At 47.5% G+C, this 26,765-nt stretch overlaps 1 protein-coding gene across 5 annotated transcripts in view; it reads left to right on the plus strand.

The window, feature by feature from the left end:
* The window catches only part of NECTIN1 (nectin cell adhesion molecule 1), a 195,909-nt gene that overhangs the window by 156,893 nt on the left and 12,251 nt on the right, over window positions 1-26,765 (plus strand). For 2 of the 5 annotated variants that reach the window (XM_082201036.1, XM_082201033.1), the window contains 3 exons: window positions 12,828-12,975; window positions 14,069-14,159; window positions 14,557-14,670. In XM_082201036.1, coding sequence (XP_082057162.1) covers window positions 12,828-12,975; window positions 14,069-14,159; window positions 14,557-14,670 — 353 coding nt within the window. Of the gene's footprint in view, window positions 1-12,827; window positions 12,976-14,068; window positions 14,160-14,556; window positions 14,671-22,411; window positions 22,601-26,127; window positions 26,173-26,765 lie in introns of all 5 variants that reach the window. The other 3 variants (XM_082201034.1, XM_082201037.1, XM_082201038.1) reach the window with 3 other exon arrangements.

A 26,765-nucleotide genomic window follows, 5' to 3' on the forward strand; every position in this document is an offset into this window, starting at 1 on the left:
TCAACAATGAAATAAATCCTTTCCCCTTAGTAACTGTGGGCAAGTGCTGGGTGCCTGTAAGCCAGGGGAAGCCAAATTTTCTCTTGCTGACAGGGATGGGGGGAAAGGGTTCTGGGGTGGCTGAGCTGCTAGGAGAGAGACCCAGGGGTGTCAACTTGAATAAAATATGGGGGGCAGGTATAATAGATCACATGATATGGTACACACACACACCATTTAATGGCAATGCTCATCAACTTTGGGACGGGCAGTCCCCTCAAATATTTTATTGGGACCTCAGCCCCTAGGACAGGCATAGCCAAACTCTGGCCCGCCAGATGTTTGGGACTACAATTCCCATCATCCCTAGCTAACAAAACCAGTGGTCAGGGATGATGGGAATTGTAGTCCCAACCATCTGGAGGGCCGGAGTTTGCCTATGCCTACCCTAGGAGTTGGCTCCTATGGAGTCTCCCTTGGGCCATTCCGCCAATTATTTATGGGGTGGACAGGGAGGAACCTACATTTGCTGACTTCATCTGTGAACCCAGCGCTGATCTCATCTCTCTCCCATCTTTCATATTCGTCTCCAGAATCCACCTCTCCTGCATGATCTTTGGCTTACTCCCCAAATCGTCAGTCCCAACAGTAACCAAGCTTTAAGTCAGTGGTGGGAACCTCAGGTCAGGAGCCAAAGGTGGGCCTTCAAGTTGCATCCTATGATCCTCGGGACTCTTCCCAACTGCACTCCCTCTCCCCAGGCCACAGCCCTTACTAGCCCTGCTTCATGCCCTCCTCATGGTGGACGTGGGTTGGACTGGAACGTGCACTTGCATACTGATGATGCCTTTTGCTTTTCTGGATGGAGAACAGAGAAAGGGTATCTGAGTGTGCCTTAAAAGTAAAGGTAAAGGGACCCCTGACCATTAGGCCTACTCTGGGGTTGCAGCGCTCGTCTCACTTTATTTGCCGAGGGAGCCGGCGTACAGCTTCCAGGTCATGTGGCCAGCATGGCTAAGCCGCTTCTGGTGAACCAAAGCAGCGCACGGAAACGCCGTTTACCTTCCCGCCGGAGCGGTACCTATTTATCTACTTGCAGTTTGACGTGCTTTTGAACTGCTAGGTTGGCAGGAGCAGAGACCGAGCAACGGGAGCTCACCCTGTCGCGGGGATTCAAACCACCGACCTCCTGATTGGAAAGTCCTAGGCTCAGTGGTTTAACCCACAGCACCACCCACGTCCCGCCTTAAATGTAGCCTCCTGTAAAAGGGGGAGGAAATGGCACCTATTGTTTTGCCCACTTTTGCTACTGGTCCCACCAACTATGGGCAGGTGGCCCCTGGAAGGTTGCCCAGGAGAGTATGTGGCCCTTGGGTTGAAAATTGCTCCCCACTCTTGATTTAGATACATGTGAGATCATGTACCCACCTTTTTTTCTCTCTCTCTCTCTCCTTCTGTCTCGCTACTGTCTGTTTTATATTGTAAGCACCCTGAGGGAGGTAGGGAAGCCTTATCCATGTCACCTGGGTGTAACTCTGCAGGGCTCTATATAAATCAGTGGTGCAATGTGCATAGGCAAACAGGAACGCAATACTATTTCCAAGTAAGCATGTTTAGGACCTTGCTTTTGTTTGACCCTCTCGCAATTGTGTTTTTGCAAATAATAATAGCATTTTATTTTATTTATTTTTTAAAGAAAAGCTCATTTTCTTCCTTTGAAACTGGCCGCCTTCAATTCCTCCGTATCTTTCGTCTTCAATGTTAAGAACTCTTTCTCATTCACCCCCTGGGTACCCGGCACTTGAATAACTCTGTCTGTCTTCTACCGCACCAGGAATGATGCTTCCATTGCTGTTTTATTGGACAGGACAGTAAATCTGATCCAGATCTCTGTCGCTGCAAATGGAAACATCAACCCTGCAGCAGCCTTTCTACAGGAGAATTTAATAGCTAGCAGGCTACAGCAGAAGCGGGGGCGGGGGGGACAGAGAAGGGGAGAGAATGCTCCACCCTGACATGACAACTCATCCATTCTGACGGCTTCTGTGCAATGACTGCGTGATCTGTTAAAGTCTCTGCAAGCTACTGGGTTAAATAAGCCACAGATTATATTCCACGGTGATTGCTGAGGACAGATACATGGAACTGTGTGTGTGTGTTGCGGGGTGGGGGGTGGGGTGTCATGTTCCAGGAACTCACAAACAGCACATAAGAAGGAGAAAGGCTAACACATCTGCAGCTTCTAAGTTTGAAAACACAAATCCACTAAGTGGGGTGGAGAGGGATGTGACCGAGGTTTATAAGACAGTGTGTGGTATAGAGAAAGAAGACAGAGAGAAGAGGCTGTTGTTTTCACCCTCTCCTTTTCTTCTAACACTCCAAACTTGGGATCATTTGATGACAGCGACAGAGCTACTGTTAGGCTAGGTGAGGCAGCTGCCTCAGGTGGCAGATGTTGGAAGGCAGGGAATCTCAGGGAGGTCCTGGGGTTGGGGCCTAGGCTCAGTGCCAGAGCATCTCAAGTTAGGAATGGGAGAGACCCCTGCCTAAAACCCTGGAGAGCTGCTGCCAGCCAGTGTATTATTACAGTCATACCTTGGGATACATGTGCTTCAGGTTGAGCATTTTCAGGCGACCCGGAAGTAACGGAGCGCGTTACTTCCAGGTTTTGCCGCTCGCGCATGCGCAGATGCTCAAAATAACATCACACACATGCGCAGAAGCAGTGAAACGTGACACGCGCAGACTCGCAGTCGTGTGTTACGTTCTACTCAGGATGCGAACAGGGCTCTGGAATGGATCCCATTTGCATCCAGAGGTACCACTGTATATTTATTCATTCATTCATTCATTCATTCTTAGCTAGATACACCAACAATCTGACTCTGTATAATGTCCCTATGTTGATCTTGACTTATAAGGCCCTAAACAGCTGAGAAGCACACCATCTGAGAGACCTTCATCTCCCATACCAAATCACCCAGATTATTGCAATCTGATGGGGAGGCTCTGTTGACTGTACCATGGAGGTGCAGAGCAGGGTCTTTTCGGTAATGGCTCCTAACCCGTGGAATAATCCTCCAGAAGAAATCAGGCTGCTGCCTTTCAGAAACAATTAGGGATGTTGCAGGGTTAGACTTCAAACTGAAAGGAGAGGAGGCTAATTTTTTTAATAACATGACAAAGGATGTGAGAGAGTTTGGCACTTTGGAGTTAGATTCACAGACCTGGAGGGGACCATGAATGACATCTAGTCCAGCTTGCTGCTTCATGGAGGAAATCCTGAGCTACAGCATCCTCTGGAAATGGCTGCCCAAGCTTTGACTGGCAGAGCCTCCAATGAGAGAGAGCTCCATCAACCTTCTAGGTAGTTGGTTCCACTGTCTGGATCTCTTATTCTTAAGAAATGTCTCCTAATGTTGACATACAATCTGCTTTCCTGTAACTGAAGATATATTCCAGGCTTCTGGGTCAGCCAAGAGCTACAGTATGCCCACTTTTATATCTCAGTATTTAAAGAACCCTATCACATACTCAGTCTTCCCCCAAGCTAAATATATTCCGGGTGCCCTCAACCTATAAACAGCATTTCCGTGCTCTCTGGCATGCATCACAGTGTCTCGTTGCTCCAGAAGCAGTTTAGTCATGATGGCCACATGACCCAGAAATGCCAGCTTCCTCTGCCTGAAAGCGAGGTGAGCACCACAACCCCACAGTCACCTTTGACTGGACTTCACCATCCAGGAGTCCTTTACCCCCTTTATCTTTACTCAGAGGACTTGTGTTCCACACCTTTGGCCATCTCTGTTATTCTCCTCTGAAGCGACTCCAGTTTGGCTAAATAGATTGTTAAGGAGCAGTTGAGGGGGGCGGGGGTTTGACAGGAACTGTGAAAGGATGTGGATGGTTTCTGTTTTGTTTTTTGCTGCTGCTTTAGGGCTATGGTTTTGACTTCCTGTGTCCCTGTGGGCTTGCTTCCCATCTGCCTTACCTGTATATTTGGAAATATGCATGCGCTTCAAAAACAAAAAACCCAAGCATGCTAAGGGTGACACCCACCCAATTCCCCTCACCCCCTGGTTTGAACATTGAACCCAGGGAGGTAAAAGAGCCATTTGCACAGCTCTACCTCTCTTTCAAATCGGAACCAGTGAAGGCGGTGAAGGTCCTGTGTGAGTGTCTGGAGGCGGTTGGAGGATGAATGGCGGCTAACAGATTGAGGTTGAATCCTGACAAGACAGAAGTACTGTTTTGGGGGGACAGGAGGCGGGCGGGTGTGGAGGACTCCCTGGTCCTGAATGGGGTAACCATGCCCCTGAAGGACCAGGTGCACAGCCTGGGAGTCATTCTGGACTCACAGCTGTCCATGGAGGTGCAGGTCAATTCTGTGTCCAGGGCAGCTGTTTATCAGCTCCATCTAGTACGCAGGCTGAGACCCTACCTGCCCGCGGACTGTCTCACCAGAGTGGTGCATGCTCTAGTTATCTCTCGCTTGGACTACTGCAATGCGCTCTACATGGGGCTACCTTTGAAGGTGACCCGGAAACTACAACTAATCCAGAATGCAGCAGCTAGACTGGTGACTGGGAGCGGCCGCCGAGACCACATAACACCGGTCTTGAAAGACCTACATTGGCTCCCAGTCCGTTTCCGAGCACAATTCAAAGTGTTGGTGCTGACCTTTAAAGCCCTAAACACCCTTTTTGGTAGTGGCACCCACCCTGTGGAATGCCCTCCCACCAAATGTCAAAGAGAAAAATAACTACCAAACCTTTAGAAGACATCTGAAGGCAGCCCTGTTTAGGGCAGCTTTTGGGCGGGGTATAAATAATAAATTGTTGTTGTTGTTGTTGTTGTTGTTGTTGTTTATTATGGGATGGGGAACCCACCACCCTCAATACATTGTTGGACTCCAGCTCCCATCAGCTCCAACCAGCATGGCCAGTGGTGAGGCATGATCATTTAGATCCTTGACATTTCCAGTTAGGAAGGGTTTGGGAAACAGACCTGCCTGTCAGAGTAGACAATCTTAGGAAAAAGAGACAAAAAAGGCTGACCTGCTCCAACAGGGTTGTGGAATCTGTGCTCCCCTAGATGTTGCTGGACTCCAACTCCCATCAGCCCCAACCAGTGCAGCCGGGGTCAGGCATGATGCGAGCTGAAGTTCAACAGCATTTGGTGGACCACAAATTCTCCATCCTTAATGCTGTATTGTATGCTGCCTAGAGAATTTTGGAAAGGCAGGTTCAAGATATTAAAACGGGAACTTGCTTTACTGTTTGTGTCCAAACATGCCACACACCTGGAATTTCCCAGACAAGCTGGAATTCAGCTGTTGGAAACAGTGTCCATGGGGAAATTGCTGAAATGTCTGGCAAAATCTGGACATATGGCAACTCATGTTGAAAGTGTAGATTTTGGTGAATTTCTTTTTAAAAAGCTTTAAAACATCTTCTTTTTTGAGATTTTTTTTTGGGGGGGGAAGCCCAACAACTTTGGGTAAAACTAAAAAAAAAAAGCTCAACAACGTTTGTGCCTGGGTTTTCATTTTTTGAAATATGGCAACCCTAATCCTTCCTTCTCCTCCTCACCTCTCCATCTTCCTTCTCATCCATGTGTTCCTCTCTCCACTTTTGCCAACATGCATCCCTCACTCCAGCTTGCAGCAAAAGTTCACATTGATTTCTGTATCCCATTCCCCTTCCGTCAAGACCTTTCCAATCAAAGTGCCTGATTAGATTTACAGCCTTTCCAGGGGAGCTGATGGCATCCCCCTCCCCTTGCTACCTGCTATCAGGAGGGCCATTAGGGGCCGATCCATCACAGGGAAAAATCTCCCCAGCCAAAGCAATCGTTCCCCCACCCACCCACCCCAGTTTGTTGCCATCTCCTTCCCTGCCACAATCTCTAATGTAGTCAAAGGGATCATATCGCATCACTCCGGCTGTCTGCTTAGGCCTGGCAGTTAAGTGAGCTGTCTCGAAGCAGAAATATTATTTACGGGATAATGTAGTTTAGGAGAGAAAGAGAGTGACACGCAACCAGGGGAGGTAGAGGACGGGGACGGGAGGGGGAAGGAGAAGGGAGAAGATCGGCCTTGCACTATGATAACTGTCAGCAGCTCCAATTCATCTTGGTGACACCCAGGCTCATGCAGTTTAATGGAGGGCAGAGAAGGCTGGGTGTAGGACACAGGGGGAGAGGAGAGGAAGGCAGGTGTGCCCTAAAGGTATGCAAAGAGATGCAGAAAGGAGATTTTCTCCCCTTGCCACACTTCTAAGATCCACATGACCAAGAAGTTGATAGACCAGAGTCCCTTCTGTTGTGGATAATTCAGACTGAAATTCCCAGGTGTCAAAAAAAGGTTATTTATGTATGCCACTAGGGACGCAGGTGGCGCTGTGGGTTAAACCACAGAGCCTAGGACTTGCTGATCAGAAGGTCAGTGGTTTGAATCCCCCTGACAAGGTGAGCTCCCGTTACTAGGTCCCAGCTCCTGCCAACCTAGAAGTTTGAAAGCACATCAAAGTGCAAGTAGATAAATAGGTACCACTCTGGCGGGAAGGTAAACGGTGTTTCCGTGTGCTGCTCTGGTTTGCCAGAAGCAGCTTGGTCATGCTGGCCACATGACCCAAAAGCTGTCTGTGGACAAATGCCAGCTCCCTCGGCCAATAAAGCGAGATGAGCGCCGTAACCCCAGAGTTGGTCATGACTGGACCTAATGGTCAGGGGTTCTTTTACCTTTACCTATGTATGCCACTACTGCAGCCCGTGTTTCTCTAGCCCAAAAATTAGAAAACGAGCGAGGTCCCAACTAAAGAAGAATGGCAACTTGAGTTGACAGAATATGCACAACTCACAGACCTAACATCTAAAATAAGAGAACAAGAAGTACATACATTTAAAGAAGATTGGAAAACGTTTATTGGATATATGGGAAATAATTGTGTACAGCTGAAAACGCTGGCAGCATTAAGATAAATTCAACTACGTAAACAAGTTTTGATGGATGCAGTAATGAAATACTGAACGGTATAGTTTCTGTAAAATATGCAGGGATTTATGATATGTAAAATGAACCATGGAAAGAGAAGAATGGAAGTCATTGATATCTTAAGGATGTAAAAGGAGTATTTTAAATTGTAAAACAGAAAATTTAATAAAAATTACATATATATATGAAGTTGATAGATTGGCACCTGGTTCTGGGTGTAAACTAAGGGAGTCCATTGCTCAATCAGTTGGAGACAGTAATGCTTCTGAATGTCAGTTACTGGAAACCACAGAAAAGGAAAGGGCTTCTGCACTCAAGTCCTGCTCAAGGACTTCCCACAGGCATCTGGTCAGCCACTGTGAGAACAGGATACTTGACTAGATGGGCCATTGGTCTGATCCAGCACACTCTTGTGTTCTTACTCAACAAGAGTTTCTCCCCAAATAATTTGAAATGAACTCTTGTGGAAGTGGTTATTGTTGGCACAGGGACCAGAGACCCGGAAGGGGGACCTGTGGCACATGTGATGCTGCTGAACTCCAGCTCTCATCAGGACCAGCCAGTGGAGACAATCGTCAGGGATGATGGGAGATGTATACCAGCAACATCTAGAAAGGCAGAGGTTCCCTAGCCATGCGGTTGAGCAAGGGTGGAAGACCTGTGGACCTCCAGATGTTGCTGGACTACAATTCCTATCATCCCTGACCACTGACCAAGTGGGCTGGAGCTGATGGGAGTTGGAGTCCAATAACAATTCCCCAGGTTTGGGCCATCGGCTGCCATTAGGGCAGTGCTGCTCCTGTACCTTTAGGAGTGGAATAGAAAATCTCAAATGTTTGACAGGCACTCCCAAAAATGTCTTCACCCACGCAACAGTCACAAGTGGGAACAAGGCTGCCGCATTTACGATGGCAAAATCTAGCACGGGGACCTTTCGACTTGATTGTGAAGATTTGCTTCCTTCATGGAAGGCAGGAAAGAACCCTTTTGATGGGCCGTGCTGTCAGACCTCATGAAAACAGCTCGCTTCTTTGGCTTGCTCACACTGGCGTGTCACAAAATTCTGTTTCACATAATGTAACGCTCACATGCCTGTTTTATGTCAGCAGATGTTAGGAGGAGGATAATCTCTGTAGCGTTTCTCCACACACACACACACACACACACACACACACCCCTTAAGACATCAGGCTTGGATGTGCTTTGTTACAAGCTACATATTCTATTCTCCTCCCTCACCCTTCCATTATTTGCAGGTGATCAGATCATTTTGCCCTCTCCCCCCCCCATTTTAATTTCCCCCCTCCTCTCCTGCAATTATCTTTCCCTTTCATCACCACTGGAGCTGGAAGTACAAAGTACCAATTAGCTGGTTTTCAACTTTAATTAGCTTGGAAGGTAGAGCAAATTAAATCCTTTTATCATATGTTTCAAAGCCCTTTCCCATCAAGCTCCCCCTCCCCACCAATGCAGCCTCCCCACCCACCCCAGTTCCAAACACCCCCCCCCCCGAATTCCCTGCCTTTGAATGTGAAGGTCATTTTCACACTCTGAGGTCAACCCCAGTCTCTGTATCCCCCGCCCACCTAACTTGGATTGGGGCCTTCCAGCTCCATAGCGGGAGGGCGCTGACTGAGACGTCTGTTCCCTTTTCATTGAGTCTTCTCTGGCTGATTTTACAGGGTGAGCTCTCTCAAATAATCTGCAAGGAAGAGAGATGTTCAGCACTGTGTAAAATCTTTTTGGACAGGACAGGATAAGAGGGATTCTGAATGCCACTATGCAAAGGCTGAGGTTATCTTTGTATCTGACATTGCAAGGAAGCACTGCTTAGTCCCTTATATCACAGCCCAGCCACTGAGATTTTGGGGGAGTCACTACTGGTGCCCCTGCTTGGCTCAGACGCAGAGCTCCTAGCAACTAGAAGCTGTGCATTCCATGTTGTGGGTCCAAGCCTCCGGGCTAAGATTGTACAGGCATCCTCTTTGCTGAACAACAGCTTTCTTGCTCCAGCAGGCATTTTTAGATAATAACTGGACTCAGTTTAATTGAGGGCTGTTGTTTGTTTGTTTGTTTGTTTGTTTGTTTGTTTGTTTGTTTGACTTGGTGTGCTTTTTATTTATGTACTCCGTTTAAGATATGCTAATGATTAAGCAGCATTTAAATGCCAAAAATAAGCAAATAGCAATTGGAAATACAAATGTGACTTTGGTTTAGGTAGAAAGGCTCCTAGAATTTGAGCTGCTCCAGAATTTCAGCAGCACCCCAAAAATTGTTTGGAGGGTGCTGGATTTTGCCCCTTTGTTTTCATATTTATTTATGGGGTTCCTTATAAGAAGATTTTTTTTTATCATAGAGTAGGAAGGAGTAAGCCAGAAATCATCTAGCCAAACCCACCAATGAATGCAAAATGGCTCTGCATTACACAATGTGATGGTGGCACCCATGACAGGTGTCGGCTCAGCTACCTCCAGGGCAGATCTGCCCCACTTCCAAACAGCTCTTGCCATTAGGAAGGTTTTCCTAACGCTCAGCTGAAATCTGCTTCTACACTGCTTCTTTTCTGCTTTTCCAGTCCAGACTAGAACCAATATGCTACTTCTCTTGCCATGCAACTATCAAAGATGCGCACGGGAATATAAAACGGCTAAAACAAGCCATCCGATAAACAATACAGTACAATGAAATGAAATGAGAAATGGAAATTTTAAAATGAAAGGAAGACAGTAAAATAACCCAACAATTGTCACCTGGCTATAACAGAGAGAAGAGAAACAAGGCCTCTCCATGGGCTCAGCTGAGAAACCAACAACATTTCTCTGCTCCTTTCCTTGAAATCTTAAGCTGGTTGTTACAAGAACTCTGTTACTTAAGATGAGTGATTGAGTTTGCCATTTTTCTCCTTCCTCCTCCTCTCTTTTCGTTTTGTCGTTTTCGTTTTCATGTCTTCACTATAAGCTTGAGGACAGCGAATGTCACTCACTGCAATCTCTCTCTGTGTGTGTGGTTATCAACACACACCATGGATTTTTTACAGCCAAGGCTTGCTCTGTTCCAGGTGTGAGGAAGCTTTGGCCCTCTAAATGTTGCTGAACTACAACTCCCATCATCCCTAGTTACTGACTGTGCTTGCTAGGGCTGATGGGAGGTGTAGTTCAGCAACATCAGGACGGCCACAGATTCTTCACACCTGCTCTAAGCATTAAGCAAAATAAAGTTGAGTTCAACATGTTAGACAGTCGAGAGAGAGAGAGAGAGAGAGAGAGAGAGAGAGAGAATATGGATTGTCTCCTGTACAAGTAAAGCTTAGACTCTCTGAATGTAGAAAAGTAGGAAAGCACAGGAAAGGTTGGGTTAGAACATTTTTCCTTGCTAGCTCTATTTATTGCATTTATTTATGCATTTATGCATTTCACTTATTTATTGCATTTATGTCCCACTCCACCTGTTTTTGAAAGGAGCGCAAAGTGGTTTATATGGTTCTCTGCTTCCTCTTTTAATCCCCACAATCACCTGAGGTTGGTTAGGCTGAGAGGCAGTGACTGACCTAAGACTACCCAATGAGTTTCATGGCTGAGGACTGAACTCTGGTCTCCCAAAGTCTTAGATCGCAGAGTTTTCTAATTCCATCCTTCTCTATGCCTTTCTTTCTTTCTTCTTCTTCTTTTCCCTATGCTTTTCTCTTTCCACCTTGTCCTTTCCCCCTTCCTTCCTTCCTTCCTTCCTTCCTTCCTTCCTTCCTTCCTTCCTCCCTCCTTCCCTCCCTCATAAAACATAAGCCACCTCCACTTCCAGTATGAAAATGTGCCATTTCCAATGTACCACCTCATTTTGTTGTCTGTGTGGAGCTGGCCTGAATGCGTGAACAGGATCGATCTGCTGAAATAAAAGTGAGGAGGGGAGATGGCAAATTCTAGCTGCGTTTGGCTCATTCACACATGAAAGACTACACCTGAGGGTGCCCTTGTCAGCTGCTGAACATCCACGTGCAAACTGGCTTAAAAATGGGAGTCTAGCCCGGAACCAGCAGGTCCTAGGTTTTTGGTCCCGTGTCCCTCCCAACATCATCGCATCCCCTTCTACAGAAGGCACCGCCCACTCTTCCTCACCATCAAGGCATTTCCCCAACAGACCAGCAACGGCAGCAGCTCAGAAGGAACCTGTCGCTGCATGATGGAGGCCCGGCAGGATCCATTTATCACCCGGCAGGCAGCTTTATTTTTTAAAAAAGACGTGAGAGTATATCAGGGCCAGGAGAATAAAACAACTCAACAAAGACAAGCAAACACGGGAAAGATGACAGCCTGGCGAGATGAAGATGTACAACTGGTGGGATCACAGGAAGGTAGAGGCGGTATTTGTGTGTGGGGGGTGCACATCTGCTTGCTGGGGAACCAGCTAAAGAAGCACCTTTCCTGAGCAGGTATAAACTGACTCAATATGGGTCAGTTTCTAGGTTGCGTACTGGGCTGAGACTTGCAGCCAATACTGATTTTCTTCTGCAAAGAGGTAGGAAGAGGGGTGCAATTTGCACAGGGCTGGCCCTTCTGCCTCCATCCATTCCAAGTCACTTTGCACTCTTATTTATTTGTTGTTGTTCAGTCGTTTAGTCGTGTCCGACTCTTCGTGACCCCATGGACCAGAGCACGCCAGGCACTCCTGTCTTCCACTGCCTCCCGCAGTTTGGTCAAACTCATGCTGGTAGCTTTGAGAACACTGTCCAACCATCTTGTCCTCTGTCGTCCCCTTCTCCTTGTGCCCACCATCTTTCCCAACATCAGGGTCTTTTCCAGGGAGTCTTCTCTTCTCATGAGGTGGCCAAAGTATTGGAGTCTCGGCTTCAGAATCTGTCCTTCCAGTGAGCACTCAGGGCTGATTTCCTTCAGAATGGATAGGTTTGATCTTCTTGCAGTCCATGGGACTCTCAAGAGTCTCCTCCAGCACCATAATTCAAAAGCATCAATTCTTCGGCGATCAGCCTTCTTTATGGTCCAGATCTCACTTCCATACACTTATTTATTTATCATTTATTTATTTAGAACATGTGTTGTTGTTCTTTACCCACCCTCCACTTCAAGATCCCGGGGCAAGCTAGAACAATTAAAATACAATATTTAAAACAGTTCAAAACAACTTACGATCACAAAAATAAGGTGGGTCCTAAAAATATTCATCACTTGTGTGTGTGTGTGTGTGTTACATACCACGCCAATCTCTAAGCAGGGAGAGACTCCAGAGGTTCCTGCACTTACCTAGGTTTAAATTCCTTGGGATGAAGCTCAGATGGTATCTTTCTGATATATGGCTTTATTTACGCATATATACAACCTGAGCATAGGAAGCAAGGGCTCAGAGTATTAACATTCCCGTAGATATTGCTCCCCCTTTATTTTATTTATTTGTTCACATGTTTCACAGCATTTATATACCATTTAATTGAAGTCAACTTTGCTATGAGAATTAAAATGCAAACAGAAAGAGTCATAGGAGCAGTCAAAGCTGCCTTATATTAAGCCACACCATCCAGCTTAGTACTGCCTGCACTGACTGGCAGCAGCTCTTCAGGGTTTCAGGCAGGGGATGTTCCCAGACCTACCTGGAGATACCAAGGATTGGATGGGAGGAATCTTCTGCTTGCAGAACTGATGCTCTGCCAGTGAGCTGCAACCCTTCCCTTTGTTGCCCATCAAGGGAGTAAATGGCGTGATAAGAGCCTACCATGCAGAGTTGATGTAAGGGTAATACTCCACATTTGGTTTTTTTGCAGGCTTGGAGCAGTTCTGCAAATGAGAAATGATAGAATGCTGCTTATATGATCTTAGTGCCTAAGACTACATTTTCCTATTCATTACAGATAAGCCATTGCCCCGAGGGATACCAGGAGGCATTTTTGGGATCCTGGGCGTCGTTGCTGCTGCTGCCCTCATTATCAGCGTGGCTGTGACTGTCTTCATTGTCTACAGGCGACAGCAAAAGGGCCGCTCTGACACCGACAATGATCTGTGAGTACCATACGCCCACCACAACCCCATATCTGTTCTCCCAAGAAGGAGGAGGATCAACTTTGAGATTGCATGGGCCAGTAAAAGGATAAGGCACCAATTGTGGAAGATGCTATTGCATAGGCATTCCCTGGATTGAGGAACTGTGTTAAGCACCTCTAATAGTAGGAAAGAGCTGTCCGTTGTGCTGATCTTCCATGACACAGCTCAAGAGCAACCTGAGGCCCCCATCAATGGGATGCATTGAGATCAGATACATCCAATGGAAGTCTAGTGTAGAGGATTCACTTTTGCGCTCACTGGACCGCCCTTTCTGCCCAGCTAATTTCAACTCTAAGAGGCAAATAGCTTTGGCAAGTCCCTGTCCTGGGCTTGCAAGCCGTCATCTCATTGCTTCCCCTTTTAACGGGACCATTTTCTTAGTACTGGTAAAGAAAATATTCTTTCTTCAGAGGGCATTTGAACATACCTCCCTCTCTCCTCTGCCTGCCTGCAGCTTCTCAAAGCATCCCTGGAGATGAATAGGGTTTCTAGGGAAAATGTTATTGTGCCGGGACAATGCATGGCCTGTCCATTTTTGTAAATGCATCTCACTCCCCACATGAGCCCATTCTTGTATGCCAGTTATGCACCAATGGCACATCAGCTTTGACTCACTCTGTACGTGGAGCCAGTTTTATTGTGGAGACTCTGGGATTGCTTAATAATATTCTAAATGGGGGGAACCTACATCAGCCACCACTGTGCTCACTCCTTGAGAGAAGCTCTTTGCTCCTCTCCTCTGTTCAGAACTGAAGTGGGAGTGATCCATTCCTGGCATCCAATGAAATATGGGCATGTCTAAGGGTGTGTATTCAATTTGGGTGAGGCTGATCCAATGCAAACAAAGAACTCAGCAGGAGGGGAGAAGATGGTGGATTTCTGCAGGGATATTTACAGAGACCTTTCACGAGCATCATAGGAGGTATCAGTGAGCACACTGGCACCCAAAAGCACCACATTAGTGACCCTGTTGTAAGATGAAGGCTGGAACCTCACATTGTGTTCCTGTGCCCTGCATTGTGTCTATGGCTGACCATTTCTCTTCCTGCAGGATTGACCTTCCCCCCTCCCACAAACCTGCTCCCCCACCTCCCAAGCGGAAGCAGGAGATGAAAAGCCACCTAACAGCAGAGGATATCCAGGTACCTTCCCCTGTTGCTGACCATCCTCACCTGAAGCAGAATGAAGCATGGTTTCTCCAGCCACTTGTCAGAATTGCTCTGCCCATCCTATCTGGAGAAGCCTTTTGGTGGGGGAGTCAATATGGTAGGATGGGTGTGATGAGGTAGGATGGTGAGGTAGGATGTGGTGAGGTAGCAATTTCCATAGTTCCTTCAAGGGATACTGTAATTCAGTTTGCAAATCTGGCAAGGAAAAGAAAAAGGGGTGGAATGAAATAGAATTAAGGGGGAAAGGGAATTGGGGAGAGAGGGAGAGAAGATAATTCTAATAGGCAAATAATATGGACGGTGTACTGATAATATTTGTGAATAGTTGCTAATCTGCCCTCTTGAACTTTACTCACCCCACCAACCACAGGTCGTGCACTTGGACAACATGAAGGAGCCAGAGGAAGAGATCCAGAAGTTGCCACCACAACCCCCCTACTACGACATGGCAGCCACCGAGCCAACCCCTCACTCCGACAAGATGGTAAGGATGAGGGCCACTGCCTGTCCACAATCTGGACCTTTCCATGGATCAGGGATGGGGATCCTCCATTCCTCCAGGCACAGCTGGACAACAACACCCATTCTCCTTGACCATTGGTCATACAGATTGGGGCTGATGGGAGTTGGAGTCTGACAACATCTGGTGTGCCATAGATGTCTCCATTCCTGATTCAAGAGGAGGTCTTCCTTGCTCTCAGAAGGAAATGTCTCATCTAAATATTTTTTTTGTATGCAGTGTGGAATGCTGCTTCATATATCAGAGATAGGGAACCGGATGCTGGACTCCCAACTCCCATAGACCCTGACCATTGACCATGTTGGCTGGGGCTGATGGGAGTTGGAGTCCAAAAGCAATTGGAGGGCAACTGGTGCCCCATTCCTGACATACAGCTTAAGCACCCTGGTAGTCAGCTGGTGGTCCAGTCTGACTCCCTCAGCTATTAGGTCTCTCCCACCCACTCATCCCCAAAAGGTAACTTCCCATCAAGAACCCCTTGCTGCATCATGATTCCTTTTCTGGGTGAGAAGCAAAAAACCACAGGTGTTTCTTTGTATGATCTTAAGCCTGTCACTCATAGCAAGCAATGGCTGTTGTGGTACATCCTGGGAGCACTTCTCCAACTCTGTGAGATGGGAATTGCAAACCATTTCAGGGCCTGGGTGGATTGCCTGGGTATCAGCTTGGGAGGAAATGGTGGTGGTGCAATATGAAAGGAGAGCAGTAGCCCCTTTGGGATGCTGGGCTATGCCGTGGGACCAGATGAGAAAGGGGGAGAGGGCAGGTCCAGAGTCAACGGCTGCTGCTCTTTGCTGTTGGCTCTGGTTTCATCCCTCTTGCAGGACTCAGGCCATTGAGGAGGCCAGCAACAATGATTCAGGGGGCCTGTGTGCAGGTTCCCAAGGGGGAGCTTTGCCTGTGGCGAAGCATAGGGCTTCCCACCAGCCAGCATGCCCAAGACTGGGAAGACGTCCACACAGAGCATGGAGAGAGAGGGAGGGCAGGCGGATGCCACGGCAGATGGGTGATCTGCCAGCGGAGCATGCTGGTGCTTGACTGCTAAATGAGGACAGCACTTTTTTCCCCTGAAAGCCCTTGTATTGTATGAATCTGTTTCAGCTGCAGGCAGGAAGACGGTAAATGCAAAGCAGGAGCGACAGCAGGGAGATTAGTGGGGGGTCACCGAAGGCGAAGCGAGTTGAGTGGAGAGGCAGGCGAGAGGCCACTTTGGAGGAGGGAGAGGAATACAGAACAGGAGGGGGAAGGTAGCTTTTTCTCCCTAGCCCATGATGGGCTCGCAAGACCCATATGTAAGGGAGACCGCTGCTCGGTGCTTCCCAAAGCTGCACATTCAAAGCCCGAGACCAGCCCAGGTGGGCCCCTTGAGGAAGGTGATGGAGGTGACGGTTCACCCCAAACTGTGTCATTCTGGCTGCTTTGCAGGTGATCCAGAGCCACAGATCAGAGGGTAGCCAATGTGGTGCCCTCCAGACATTATTAGAACGCAACTTCCCCCATCATTGGACATGGTGGCAGGGGCTGATGGGAGTTGGAGTCTTCAAAGCGGCACATGGGCTACCCCTGCCCTAGACAACAAGCTTCAAATGGTGCAGGGAGGGCACCGATTCACATCCCAAACAACAGTGTGCACCATGCAGATCATCATGTGACTTGGTAAATGAGGAGAGCAAAGAGCTGGGCTTTAAAGAGTCCTGCTGGTTCAGACCAACGGCCCACTTGCAACCTGCTTCCCGGCTTCACCAACCAGATTCCACTGGGAAGCAGAGCAAGATTATCATTCTCTATGTTGTTTCAACACTAATGTTTCTTATTTGCGGGTACACTGCTTCTGACCCTGGAGCTTCTGTACCATCATTCCAGCTATCAGCCTCTGACAAATCACTCCTCCTGTATTCATTTGGGTCATCCTCTGTAAAGCCATCTCAGCTCGCAGCCAGCACTGCATCATGTGGCAGTGAGTTCTGTAAGCTACCTGCGCCTTGGTGAAGAATCGCTTTGTTTTGTCAGTCCCAACCTGCTGCCCATCAGATTCATGGGATGACCCTGAGTTCTAGTGTTGTGAGTCTTCTTTTATTGCTATTGATTCTTTTCTTACTGACGATAATTTTAGAAACCTCCATCCTGTCTTCCCTACCTCATCTTTTTTTGCTAAACGTAAAAGTCTCAAATAACTTTCCTTGTCCTTTACTGCACTTTCTCTACCTTTATGATATTTCATACAGAAACTGGCTAGGGCCCAGCTTACTTGCAGTATTGCTTTACCCCACAGATACCCACTCAACCACTTCAATCTGCAGATTTGGCACTGTTGCAAGTGCCACATAATATCTGTTCCACAGTTGTAATAAATCGATCGTTTAGCGTGGCAGCTCCCTGCTTGTTAGGACACCCCATATTCATCTCACGGAGCTACAGTTCCCAGAACTCCCTGGAAAGAGGGATTGATGGTTATACCAGTCTGAGAATTTTAGCTCTGGGGGGAGAACAGGGGTCACCTGGTAACTCTCAGCACCTTTAGAAAACTACAGTTCCAAGAATTCGCCAGGAGAAAGCCATTAAAGTCGTATCACAGGCACTGTGTGGTGTGAACATAGCCTGAGCTTCCTGCACCACCCTCAGATTCTGAAATTGGACTCACTTCTGTGCCTTGTGTCTGCCCTGCTTGGGCTGATGACCCTGGACATTAATGGCGGTTGCTGTTTGATGTTGTGGTCAGTCTGCCAGCTGGCTCCTTTCCTAGCAGACTCCTAAATCAGCAGGTCCTCTGAGTTGGCAGAACAGTCCCAGAGGCATGTGGCCTCCCTAGTCCCTGCCAGGCAGGGCGGTTCCAGAGTCAGGCCAGGGACTCTGAGAAAAGCAGATAAAGCACAATGGCAGCATTAGTATGGAGGCAACAGGTGCCTGCACATTATGCGGTGATACAGGCAGTGCCGCCACCTCCCCATATCTCCTGGGACATAATGATGGCTGTTGCCAAATGGAATAAAAGTCCATGGCAGCACTAGCAACTCAAGATGCTGATCTTTGAACAGATCAGATCCTTGGTCTGCTTAAGCCAGTTTTGTCCACTATAACTCCCAAAGTCTCGGGAACAGGCATTTCTTTTGGGTGGTGCCATCTGCAAGAGGGAGGAATCAGCAGACATGGGGGGGGGAGAGCTCAAATTTTGTAGAAGTGGGGAGGGGAGGGGAAGCGTAAGAGGAGGATAACCCCCAAAGGGCCCAGTGAGGACTGAGCATGCTCAGTTGGTGAGGAGTGTTGACTGATTGCTAGGGCTTAGGGAATTGGAAATCAATGAAGCAGGGAATGGAGTAACCTGGGAGAGGGTATGGCTGGCTGGCTGGCTGGCTGGCTGGTGGGAACTAAACAGGAGCACGCTATGCTGCAATATTTTGTTGCAGGCCCTTGTTGTATCAGTTTAAATCCAAGCACTGAAAACAAGCCCAAAGGCTACACTCCTTGACTGACTGAGGTACAACAAGCCTCAGAATGGAACTGGGTCAACCGCATCACCGCAATCAGCACAAAGAGGTCAACTGTAAATTGGTTTTCTCTGATTGTGTTCCATTGCAATTGGGGTCAGCCTTTCCACCTGGTCTCTGGTACGGCCTGTGTAAAATCAGTTGGAGGATTGTGGGCATCATGTTCTGAACAAGGCCATCCCAAACAGGTTTTCATAAATTATCTCCCCCTGCCCACCTTGCCTTATCATATATTTAGCAGTATGGCCCTAGCTCATTAAATGATTGTAACTGGACCGTTTGTGGTACTGTAGTTTATTTCTTAAAACTATATCACGCCTTTCCTTCCTTGGGAGACCAGAGTGGCAAAGGCATCAAAATAAATTTCTAAAAACAGTTTAAAACATTCTGAAAACATCTTCTTTGCAACTGATTCAGGGAAGGCCCATCCCATTTTGCCACATGAAGTAAAATGGAATTGTTGCTTCCTGCCCCCAACTCCCATGGCCCACCACGACTTCCGCCACTGGGCAGGCATTCTGCAAAATATTGCCATTCCACTTCTCTACCCAGGGGCAGGGAAGCTGAGCAGCAACATTTTGCTTGGCAATATATGAACTCAGCATGAGAGGAAGCAATGAGTGGACTCTTCTCTTTGTGCTACCCCACATCCTCCAGAGAGAGGGAGAGAGTTGTAGGGATGGCTGATCATGCATGAAGTTCCCCGAGGACTGGAAACAGTGTGGAAGTAATGCTAAGGAAGGGACGCCCTTCACTTTCCCAAAAATGACTACTGCAGTGCCGCCTCATTTCAATTTGATTTAGTCCAAGAATGTGTGAATGCACACCTGTCCCTTTGGTGGATAGTGGTGCAGAGCTGGAAACTTGTTTAGGTTTGGAGGTTGGAGGTGGGGACAAAATAGGGAGGGGAAGTGGTAGAGAGAGGGGAACCTAGAAAGAGTATCAGGGGAAGAAGAATAAGTGGGATGGAGGGAGGAAAGAGATAGAGCTTCCATGGTAGAAATGAGCAATGATCTAATCCTAAAACTCTGATCAGGGGGAAGAAAATTATAATGAATGGAGAGGTTCTGGAATTCTGAGCCCAGAGGATAGGTGGCATTCTTCTGTAAGACTGGAAAGGAAATTTGCTCAGGGAACCCAAACTCAGCTGTCCTTTGACATCTGTCCTTCTCCCTATATTGTGATATAGCTTTCCATTTTAAAAAATGCATACAGAAAAAGAATGTAGGTTATGGAAAAGAATGTACGAAAATGCTGTACATTGGAGAAAATTGCTTTAGAAAAATGTATATGATACACCAGTATGGAACTGTGTATATTAGAGTGAAATGCACACAAAAATGGAGACAGATTTTCCACAGAAATACTGCTTTTTAAAAAAATAATATCACAAACTTGTGCAGAAGTGGCCATAACTAATTTTAAGATTAGGAGAACAGGAAACAGGGAGGGACCGAAACTGACATTTTTGTCCAATGTTTATGTTCTTCCAGAATCAGGGTGGTTGCAGGGACTAGTTGCAAACTTCCATTGCATCCAATTCTAATTTGTCATTCCAGACCCTGCCCCCAAACTCTCTCATTCTGATTAGAGAACGAAGATGGATGATGAATCTGGTTCTCTTGCAGAGACAGGTCCTTGCAAGTCAGTCCTCAGACCCTCGGCATGCTCAGCGATATATTTTCCTTCCGAGCTGCTTCAGGGTGGCAGGTTATTATGGTCTGTCCTTCTCTATCCCCCCCCCCAGTGCTCTTCCTCCAGGGGGTACTCAAAGGTACTCTTTTTGTTGTTGAAAAGTGTGGCACTTACTGTAGCAACTTCATGGTGAGTACCAGCGCCTATTTTTTTTAGAAAAAAGCGCTGCCCCCTCCCATACAATTTTTTCCTCCTCTTGAGGCTCCTAGTGCTGATGTCAGTGGGTGATGTCTTTTTATCTACTTGTATGTTGAAGATCTGCAGGTAGCCGGAAGAGAAAGGAGCTGAAGATGTGAGCGTTTTGTAATCTCACAGAGCCAAACTAAATGTAATCCTGGCAAGAGCTGTGTGCCCAGGCTGGATTGCTGTTGAATCCTTACCAAGTGGAGGTTTAAAGGACAGTAAAGGTGGTGGGAGCTACAGACCTTTCCCCCCCACCACCTTTTATTTAAAAGAAGCAGCACAATCCAAAGTGGACCCAGGAAACACCTACAATCCAGCCATCGAGAGCCTCTTACTTGCCAAATTCAGAGTTGACCACAGCCCTATGTAGACGTCCTGGCAGAAAACGGCTGCTGTGCACATTACCTGTCACAAGCCGGGTTTCCAAACTCTGGTGCTTTTCTTCTGGTTCACCACAGTGGTGCCTTAAAAACAGCTTCTTGACGTGAGGAAAACTCAACAGGTACAGTTTTGGACCACTGCTGCACATATACGTGGGGGAAATCTTCCCCTGTTGAATTTCTTCCTCTCGGGGACTAAGAAATATATGGCGATGGGGAAGATGGGAAGATGGACAGGAGCGTGCTATTTAATCTCTCATCAGCAAAGGCATCCGAGTGTCTGCCATGTTAACAGAGAGCCAAGTCCGGGATATGGTACTCTGAGGCAGTCAGAGGCAATTACTCAGGAAATCAGCCCTTGTAACAACAGGCTCTAAAGTGCTTGTTATGGAGCCATAAACCTCTTTGAGTGGCTTCCCCACAGCTGGTAAATGGCTGTGAACCATTTCAGAAGGGGTGGGAGGTGCCTTTGAATGAAGCACCTTTTGCATAATATCTGTGACAAGGCAGTGCCTCATGTGGTGGGAAAAAGCTGAGAGATCATTGTTGGGGGTTTGGGGGGGTAATAATGGGGAGGTTCATTAAGAGACTCCCCACCCCAATCTGAAGACTTGGCTGTATCAACAATGCTGCTTCAACTGTTAATTTCCCAGTCCTTAAAGTTGGAGAGGAAAAGGGTCCTCTGCTAACAGTCCCTTCCTGTGTATGTTAAAAATAATAATAAAAACCACCTGGTCAAGCGCAGATTCAGGATGCTGCCATGTTTTCATGGCTTTAGAATGGCGTGTTTGATGTCACGGGTGTCCAAAGAGAGACAATACAGAAAAGGCTGGTCTTGGATCTGGGGGCCCAGGTCTTTGAGTATATTCCACACCACAGGTTTACACTGGTTCAAGAGTCCCCCCATCTTTCCAGGGGGGTTCTGGGAGCTGTAGTTCTTCTCTGTAGGGTCCACCTTTGAAGGCCAGCGAGCGCCTTTGGGGTTTTCAAAAGTGCTGTGCGTGGCAGCTGCTAAAATGGCTGCTGCGATGGAATGTGCGGCTTGATACAAAATGGCTGCCACATCTGAAAGAGCAGAATGAGAGAGAGGTCCTTTTGCAGGCACCATAGAGGATACTGTTGGGCACATTGGTGCCCATGAGCAGCCCCCGGTATAAATATAAGGTGGGGCATTTAAAGGTGATCTCCCTCCCCACTTGAAATCTGGCAGAGGACATCTGATATATAGAGCTGTAGCTAGGTGATCTTGCGCCCCTGGCAGAACCATCCAGATTGAGCCCCCTAGCCACAGACAAATTAACTCTTCTTTCCGCCTCTCCTCCTGCAGCCCAGAGCCTCCTGCAGCACAGGGGCACCAGTTTCAGGAAAAGCACCGACTTCAATTTTGTGCCCCCCTCTCACCTGCGCCCCTGGTGGCGACCCACTTTGCCACCCCCTAGCTAAGGCCCTGCTACTATACAGTTCTCCTGATGGTGGTCTCAAATCATAGCAGTTGACTCTGAAGGGTTGTTGTTGCAGGGAAGAAACCAGTAAGGACGGCAAATTCAAATATGCTATACAATTGTTAATGTGGAGCAGGCAAGCATTCAGGTCCTCAATGCGATGTACGATGCCGTTTTTTTTTACTGTTCATTTTAAACCTTTTTTTATCTCTTCCCCACTGTCATTCTTTATTTTCTGCCTCACTTTGTCTTCCTGCCCCACACATGACCCACCCCATACCTCTGTTTCTTCCTTCCTGTTTCTTTCTTGGCACGATCCCATTGGTTGTGTGTTTTCGTCCATGTGCATTTGTGTGCGTGCATCTTTCTCTCTCTCCCCCCTCCACGCCTCTCTGCCATTGTGTCTCTTCCTCACACAACACACTTTCCTCCGATGTCGTCACCTTGTTCCCTTCCTGTCCTCCACCGCCGCCACCACCCTCTTCCATGTCTCCATGCCTCACTGCTCTCTCGTCTCCAGAACTCTGGCAACAGCAAGGACTCCGACGTCCAATACGCAGAGTTGGACACCTCCGCTCTGGCGACGTCACCCAGCCCCAGGACTTCGATCCATGCTGGCGGAGACCTTGTCGAGTACGCAACCATCCAGGCTAACTTATGCTAGCGCATGACACTGTAGGCCTTTCCCCCCTCAGATTCTGGCCTCAAGGTACACAAAAGCAAAGCACCGTTTTTTTCCGTCCTTCCTCTCTCGGTTGATTTCTGGCTTCATGTCTGTCTCTTTCCTCCTCCTCCCCCCCTTTTGTGGAATGGCTTCCCCACTCCCCTTTGCATCCTATCTTTCCCCCTCCCCTCTTTCTCCTTGCCATGGACCTGCATGCTCCTCTCCTTGCAATGGATGGTTTCCCTCTTTGGTGTTGCCTGTTCAAAGAGAACAAGAGCTGAACCCAGCTTTTTGCCTTGCGCTTTGTGCATGTAGCTCGTGGCAGCATGGCCTGCCTCCCTCTTTTGCTTTGTACGGCAGAGGGGAGGGAAGGACAGGAGGGTGGGCAGGAGCTTTGCTCTGGAGACAGGGCTTCTGTATTCTTGGGGGGGGAGTGAGAGGAGGGTTTTGAAGTTTTCTAAGTGGATGGGTGAGGCAGAGAAGAAAGTACTTGGCTCACCACTTGAAATTGGTCTGGTGATTGCCTAGGGTGAGGTTGGTTGTAAGATGGGGAGGAAAGGAGTACTTGTGTTGGGGGAGGTCACATGAGAGCTTAGAGCCAAGAGCATTGCCTCTGTCCTCAGCCAGTTCTGCCAGCTCTGGGATCTGAGATCTCTGGGATCTGAGCTCTGGGATCTGAGCAGAGCAGAGCAAGAGGATACTCAAGGGAGATGGGTGAGAAGGAATCCAGCAAAAAGCTGCATTGAGAGAGGTTAGAGAGGCTTCTGAAGTTCAGGATTCCAGGCTGTACAGTTATCTAAGGTGGTTGGAAAGTCAAGAAGTTGCAAAACCAAACACAAAGAAGAAAGGTGTGTGCATATAAAAGCCACCACTTCTTCAGGGTCTGTCCTAATAGGCCAACCCAAGAGCACACAGCAAGAGATTCTGGAGAGGCTCACAGTGTTGAGAAGTGGGATTTAGCTGGCCAACTCAGTGCCAAGTGCCATGGCCAATGGTCGGGATGATGAAAGTTGATGTCCAACAGCATCTGAAGGACCACAGTTTAGCATCCCATAGCCTAGAAACTTTGAAGAATGGACAACAGAGGATCAAGAAAGCCCTGCAGAGTATCCATGGACTAAGTCTCCACCACCCAAAGCCTTGCCACCTAGAAAGAGCCAATTACTCCACCAAAGGGCGCAAAAGGTGGAGCATTAATCTGACTAAATCTGTGGTGGTTGCAGCAGACCAGTGCTGAGGCAACTTGTTCCTGCCTACAATCATATGCAGGGTTGTTGTCCATGGTCCTGAAACTGTTGTGATTGAACTCTGAGCCAGTGCCCTGAGTCCAGTCCAGGGTCCCGGCTCTGCTCCATCACAAAGTCCACTGAGTCCACTTCCATCATTTGGACCACTGCCTTGTCATTGTGAAAGAAATTGCTATGGGTATGGACATGGTCCAGGCAGAGAATACCTTTCCCTTGTTGAATTTTTGTCAGCCAGGCAGCTGTTAAGGACACAGGAATCCTGTCAAGAGAGGGGAAAGTTGCAAAGCCTGGTGCCACTTATGTGTAAAACCTAGTGAAATGTGGTGATGGAGGGCAGGGAGATAAGACTAAAGGAGTGTGGAGGTTTCAGATCTATTCACTCACTCAAGTACCCCTTCTTGAAATATAAAATGTATCCTACTTCTTATATCTGAATTGGACAGACACAAGGCTGCTGTCAGCCTCTGGCATGCTAGGGCAGTAGCCAGGGCTCCAGCAATTCATCAGGGCCTGCTGCCAATGTCTGCAGTGAATGTCCTATAAGATATCTCTTTCTCAGCATGGGCACACTTGGCTGGGTCTAGCTGCCATGTTAACTTTTCAGAACACCATAGAATAGCAGGCCATTGGGGGTAATAGGGAGAATGAAAATGGTGGCTAGACAAAGCTATCTGGTGCAGCTCAAACCACTGCTGCTCACCTCCAAGTAAGCATGGCCCACCAACGGACAATTGGACCAGGCTCCCTAATACCTGGAGCCAGACCCAGACAGATGTGCAAATCACCAAACAGTACATATCGCCTCTAATTTAGCCCAAAGGTGTTCAGCTTTGCATTGTAACAGTGAGGGAAGCCTAAGATGAAATACTGCAAGACAGACAGAGGCTCAGGAAATCAGCCCCTGTAGCAAAAGGCACGGAAGTGTTTGTTTTGGGGGCTGTAATTTATTTATTTATTTTTGCATTGGCTCTCCACAGCTGTGAACTTTGCATCAATACTGTGATTGACCAGAATTTGCCAGATATGGGGGCACAAGTTTGCAACAGAGTATAGTTGCAAGTGGCAAGTCATACTGAGTGAGGTCGAGAGCAAAGACACCGAAGCAGAGGGAGAGTAAGTGAGATGGGGTTTGAAAGCACTGGATGATGGGCATTGTGATACATGGTCAGCAGCTTCTCTGTGATCTGGGGGGTGCAGAGGGTACAGCTCTTTGCACAGTGCTTATTGATTCCCCTAAAGACAGGTGCAGCTGCTGCCCTGGAAGAGATTAAGAGAAAATAATAATTCTTCTTTGAATTAGCTTATAAATGCTGTCGGATCTTGCAAAGGAGGATTTTCAGGCCTTGTGGTGATTGACAGGTACATGGCACCACCCACCTGTCAAATTTGACCTGGGGGAAGGGAGGTAACAATCTGAGCCACTGGATAGATCACACACACACACACACACACCACCCCAATTTAGATGCAAACTTACCTTATTTGCATGTCCCGAAACAGTACACAGGTGGAAATGCAGCTGTTTTGAAATTCACACTTTGAATTTGACAACACACTTCTCCAACCCCCCAAATGTGTAGAAAACTGCATATAATATGGAATAGTGTGCATGAAAGTGCATATATTAGCAAAAAATATTGATACAGAAATGCAGCATATTAGTGGAAATGTATACATTAGGAGAAGTGTCCACTAAAATGCTGGTGAATCTTTGTGAGTTTATTTAAAAAAGAAAAGAAAAAGAAAATCTCAAAATGGTTAGCAAATGTGGCAAACTGAATTTAGACTGGGGGGAAACAAGAGACTGAAACTGACCAGTCCCTCATGTGCCAATCTCTTTAGCTCATTGCTGCTCATAAAGGTCTGCTGTCAGTCTGGTGGCAGGACTTTGATATTGACCAAGATGCCTTTTATCCCTGCTCCATGGCCACATCAGCCTGGGAAACTGCACAAGAGACCTCTTTCCTGCATCAAGTCTGGCAAACATTTGTGCCAAGCAACTTATGATGAAGGCTTTGGGGAGACTGCTTCCAGGTGTTTTCTCGAAAGGTTGGAAGAGGAGCATTTAGGGTTACAGGACCCCACTGTGAACAAGGCCAGAAAGGCGGGAGTGGAGGTGGAGTGTCAATAGAGCTGGGTGGGCCTCCCTCTGTTCTTTCTGCTCCCTTTGTCTCCCTGTCATGCCACTAGCCCTGTAGAGCCTTCTGTGATTGCCGTAGAGAAAGCAACAGCAGTAGGTAAGGAACGAACTAGTTCTAGCCTAGCCAAAGAGCGGCAAAAGTAACCTCTCTGTTTTATGGTGTCTCACTCGGGTCCTGCGTTCAGAATGAGGATCAAGGTCTTCGTAGATGTAACAAGCGAGAGTGGACAGTAAGTTTTCTTCTCTTTTGCCCTTTCCTGGTGGATTTGGGGAACTGGGGGGGGGGAGCTCCTAAGACAGCCTTCCCCATGATGGCACCTCTGAATGTTGTTGGACTACAACTTTTGTCCTCTCTGACCATTGGCCGTGGCCTACTTGGAATTGTAATCCAACAAACTCTGGAGAGCACCGAATTGGGAAATGCTGGTGTTGTAGGGTTTGGCAAATGCCTAGATGGTTATATCCTAAGAAGAGCCTTGCTGGACTCATCAAAGGCCCATCTGGCCTTGCATCCTGCTTCATAACAGTGGGCTGATAGATGCCTCTGGGATATTCACAACCAGAACATGAAGGCAATAGCCTGAGGAAGTAGCATTTAGTTCAGTGGCAAACTATCTCCAACGATGGAAGGGTTGTCTCCAGCTAGCTTCTTCTTTTCAGAGTGGATCAGTTGCAATGAATAGACCTACGTTAGCCATGTCTATTAATGTCAACTTCATCTATTAATGTCAACTTCGAATATGACTAACCTGGGTATAATCGGAAGGTTCCATTGAGTTGTCATAGCCAACAGCTTAGACGCCTTTGCAGGAAGTAGCTGCTA

Source organism: Podarcis vaucheri (assembly GCF_965113315.1).
Source record: "Podarcis vaucheri genome assembly, chromosome: 15".
In the NCBI taxonomy this organism is placed as follows: domain Eukaryota; kingdom Metazoa; phylum Chordata; class Lepidosauria; order Squamata; family Lacertidae; genus Podarcis; species Podarcis vaucheri.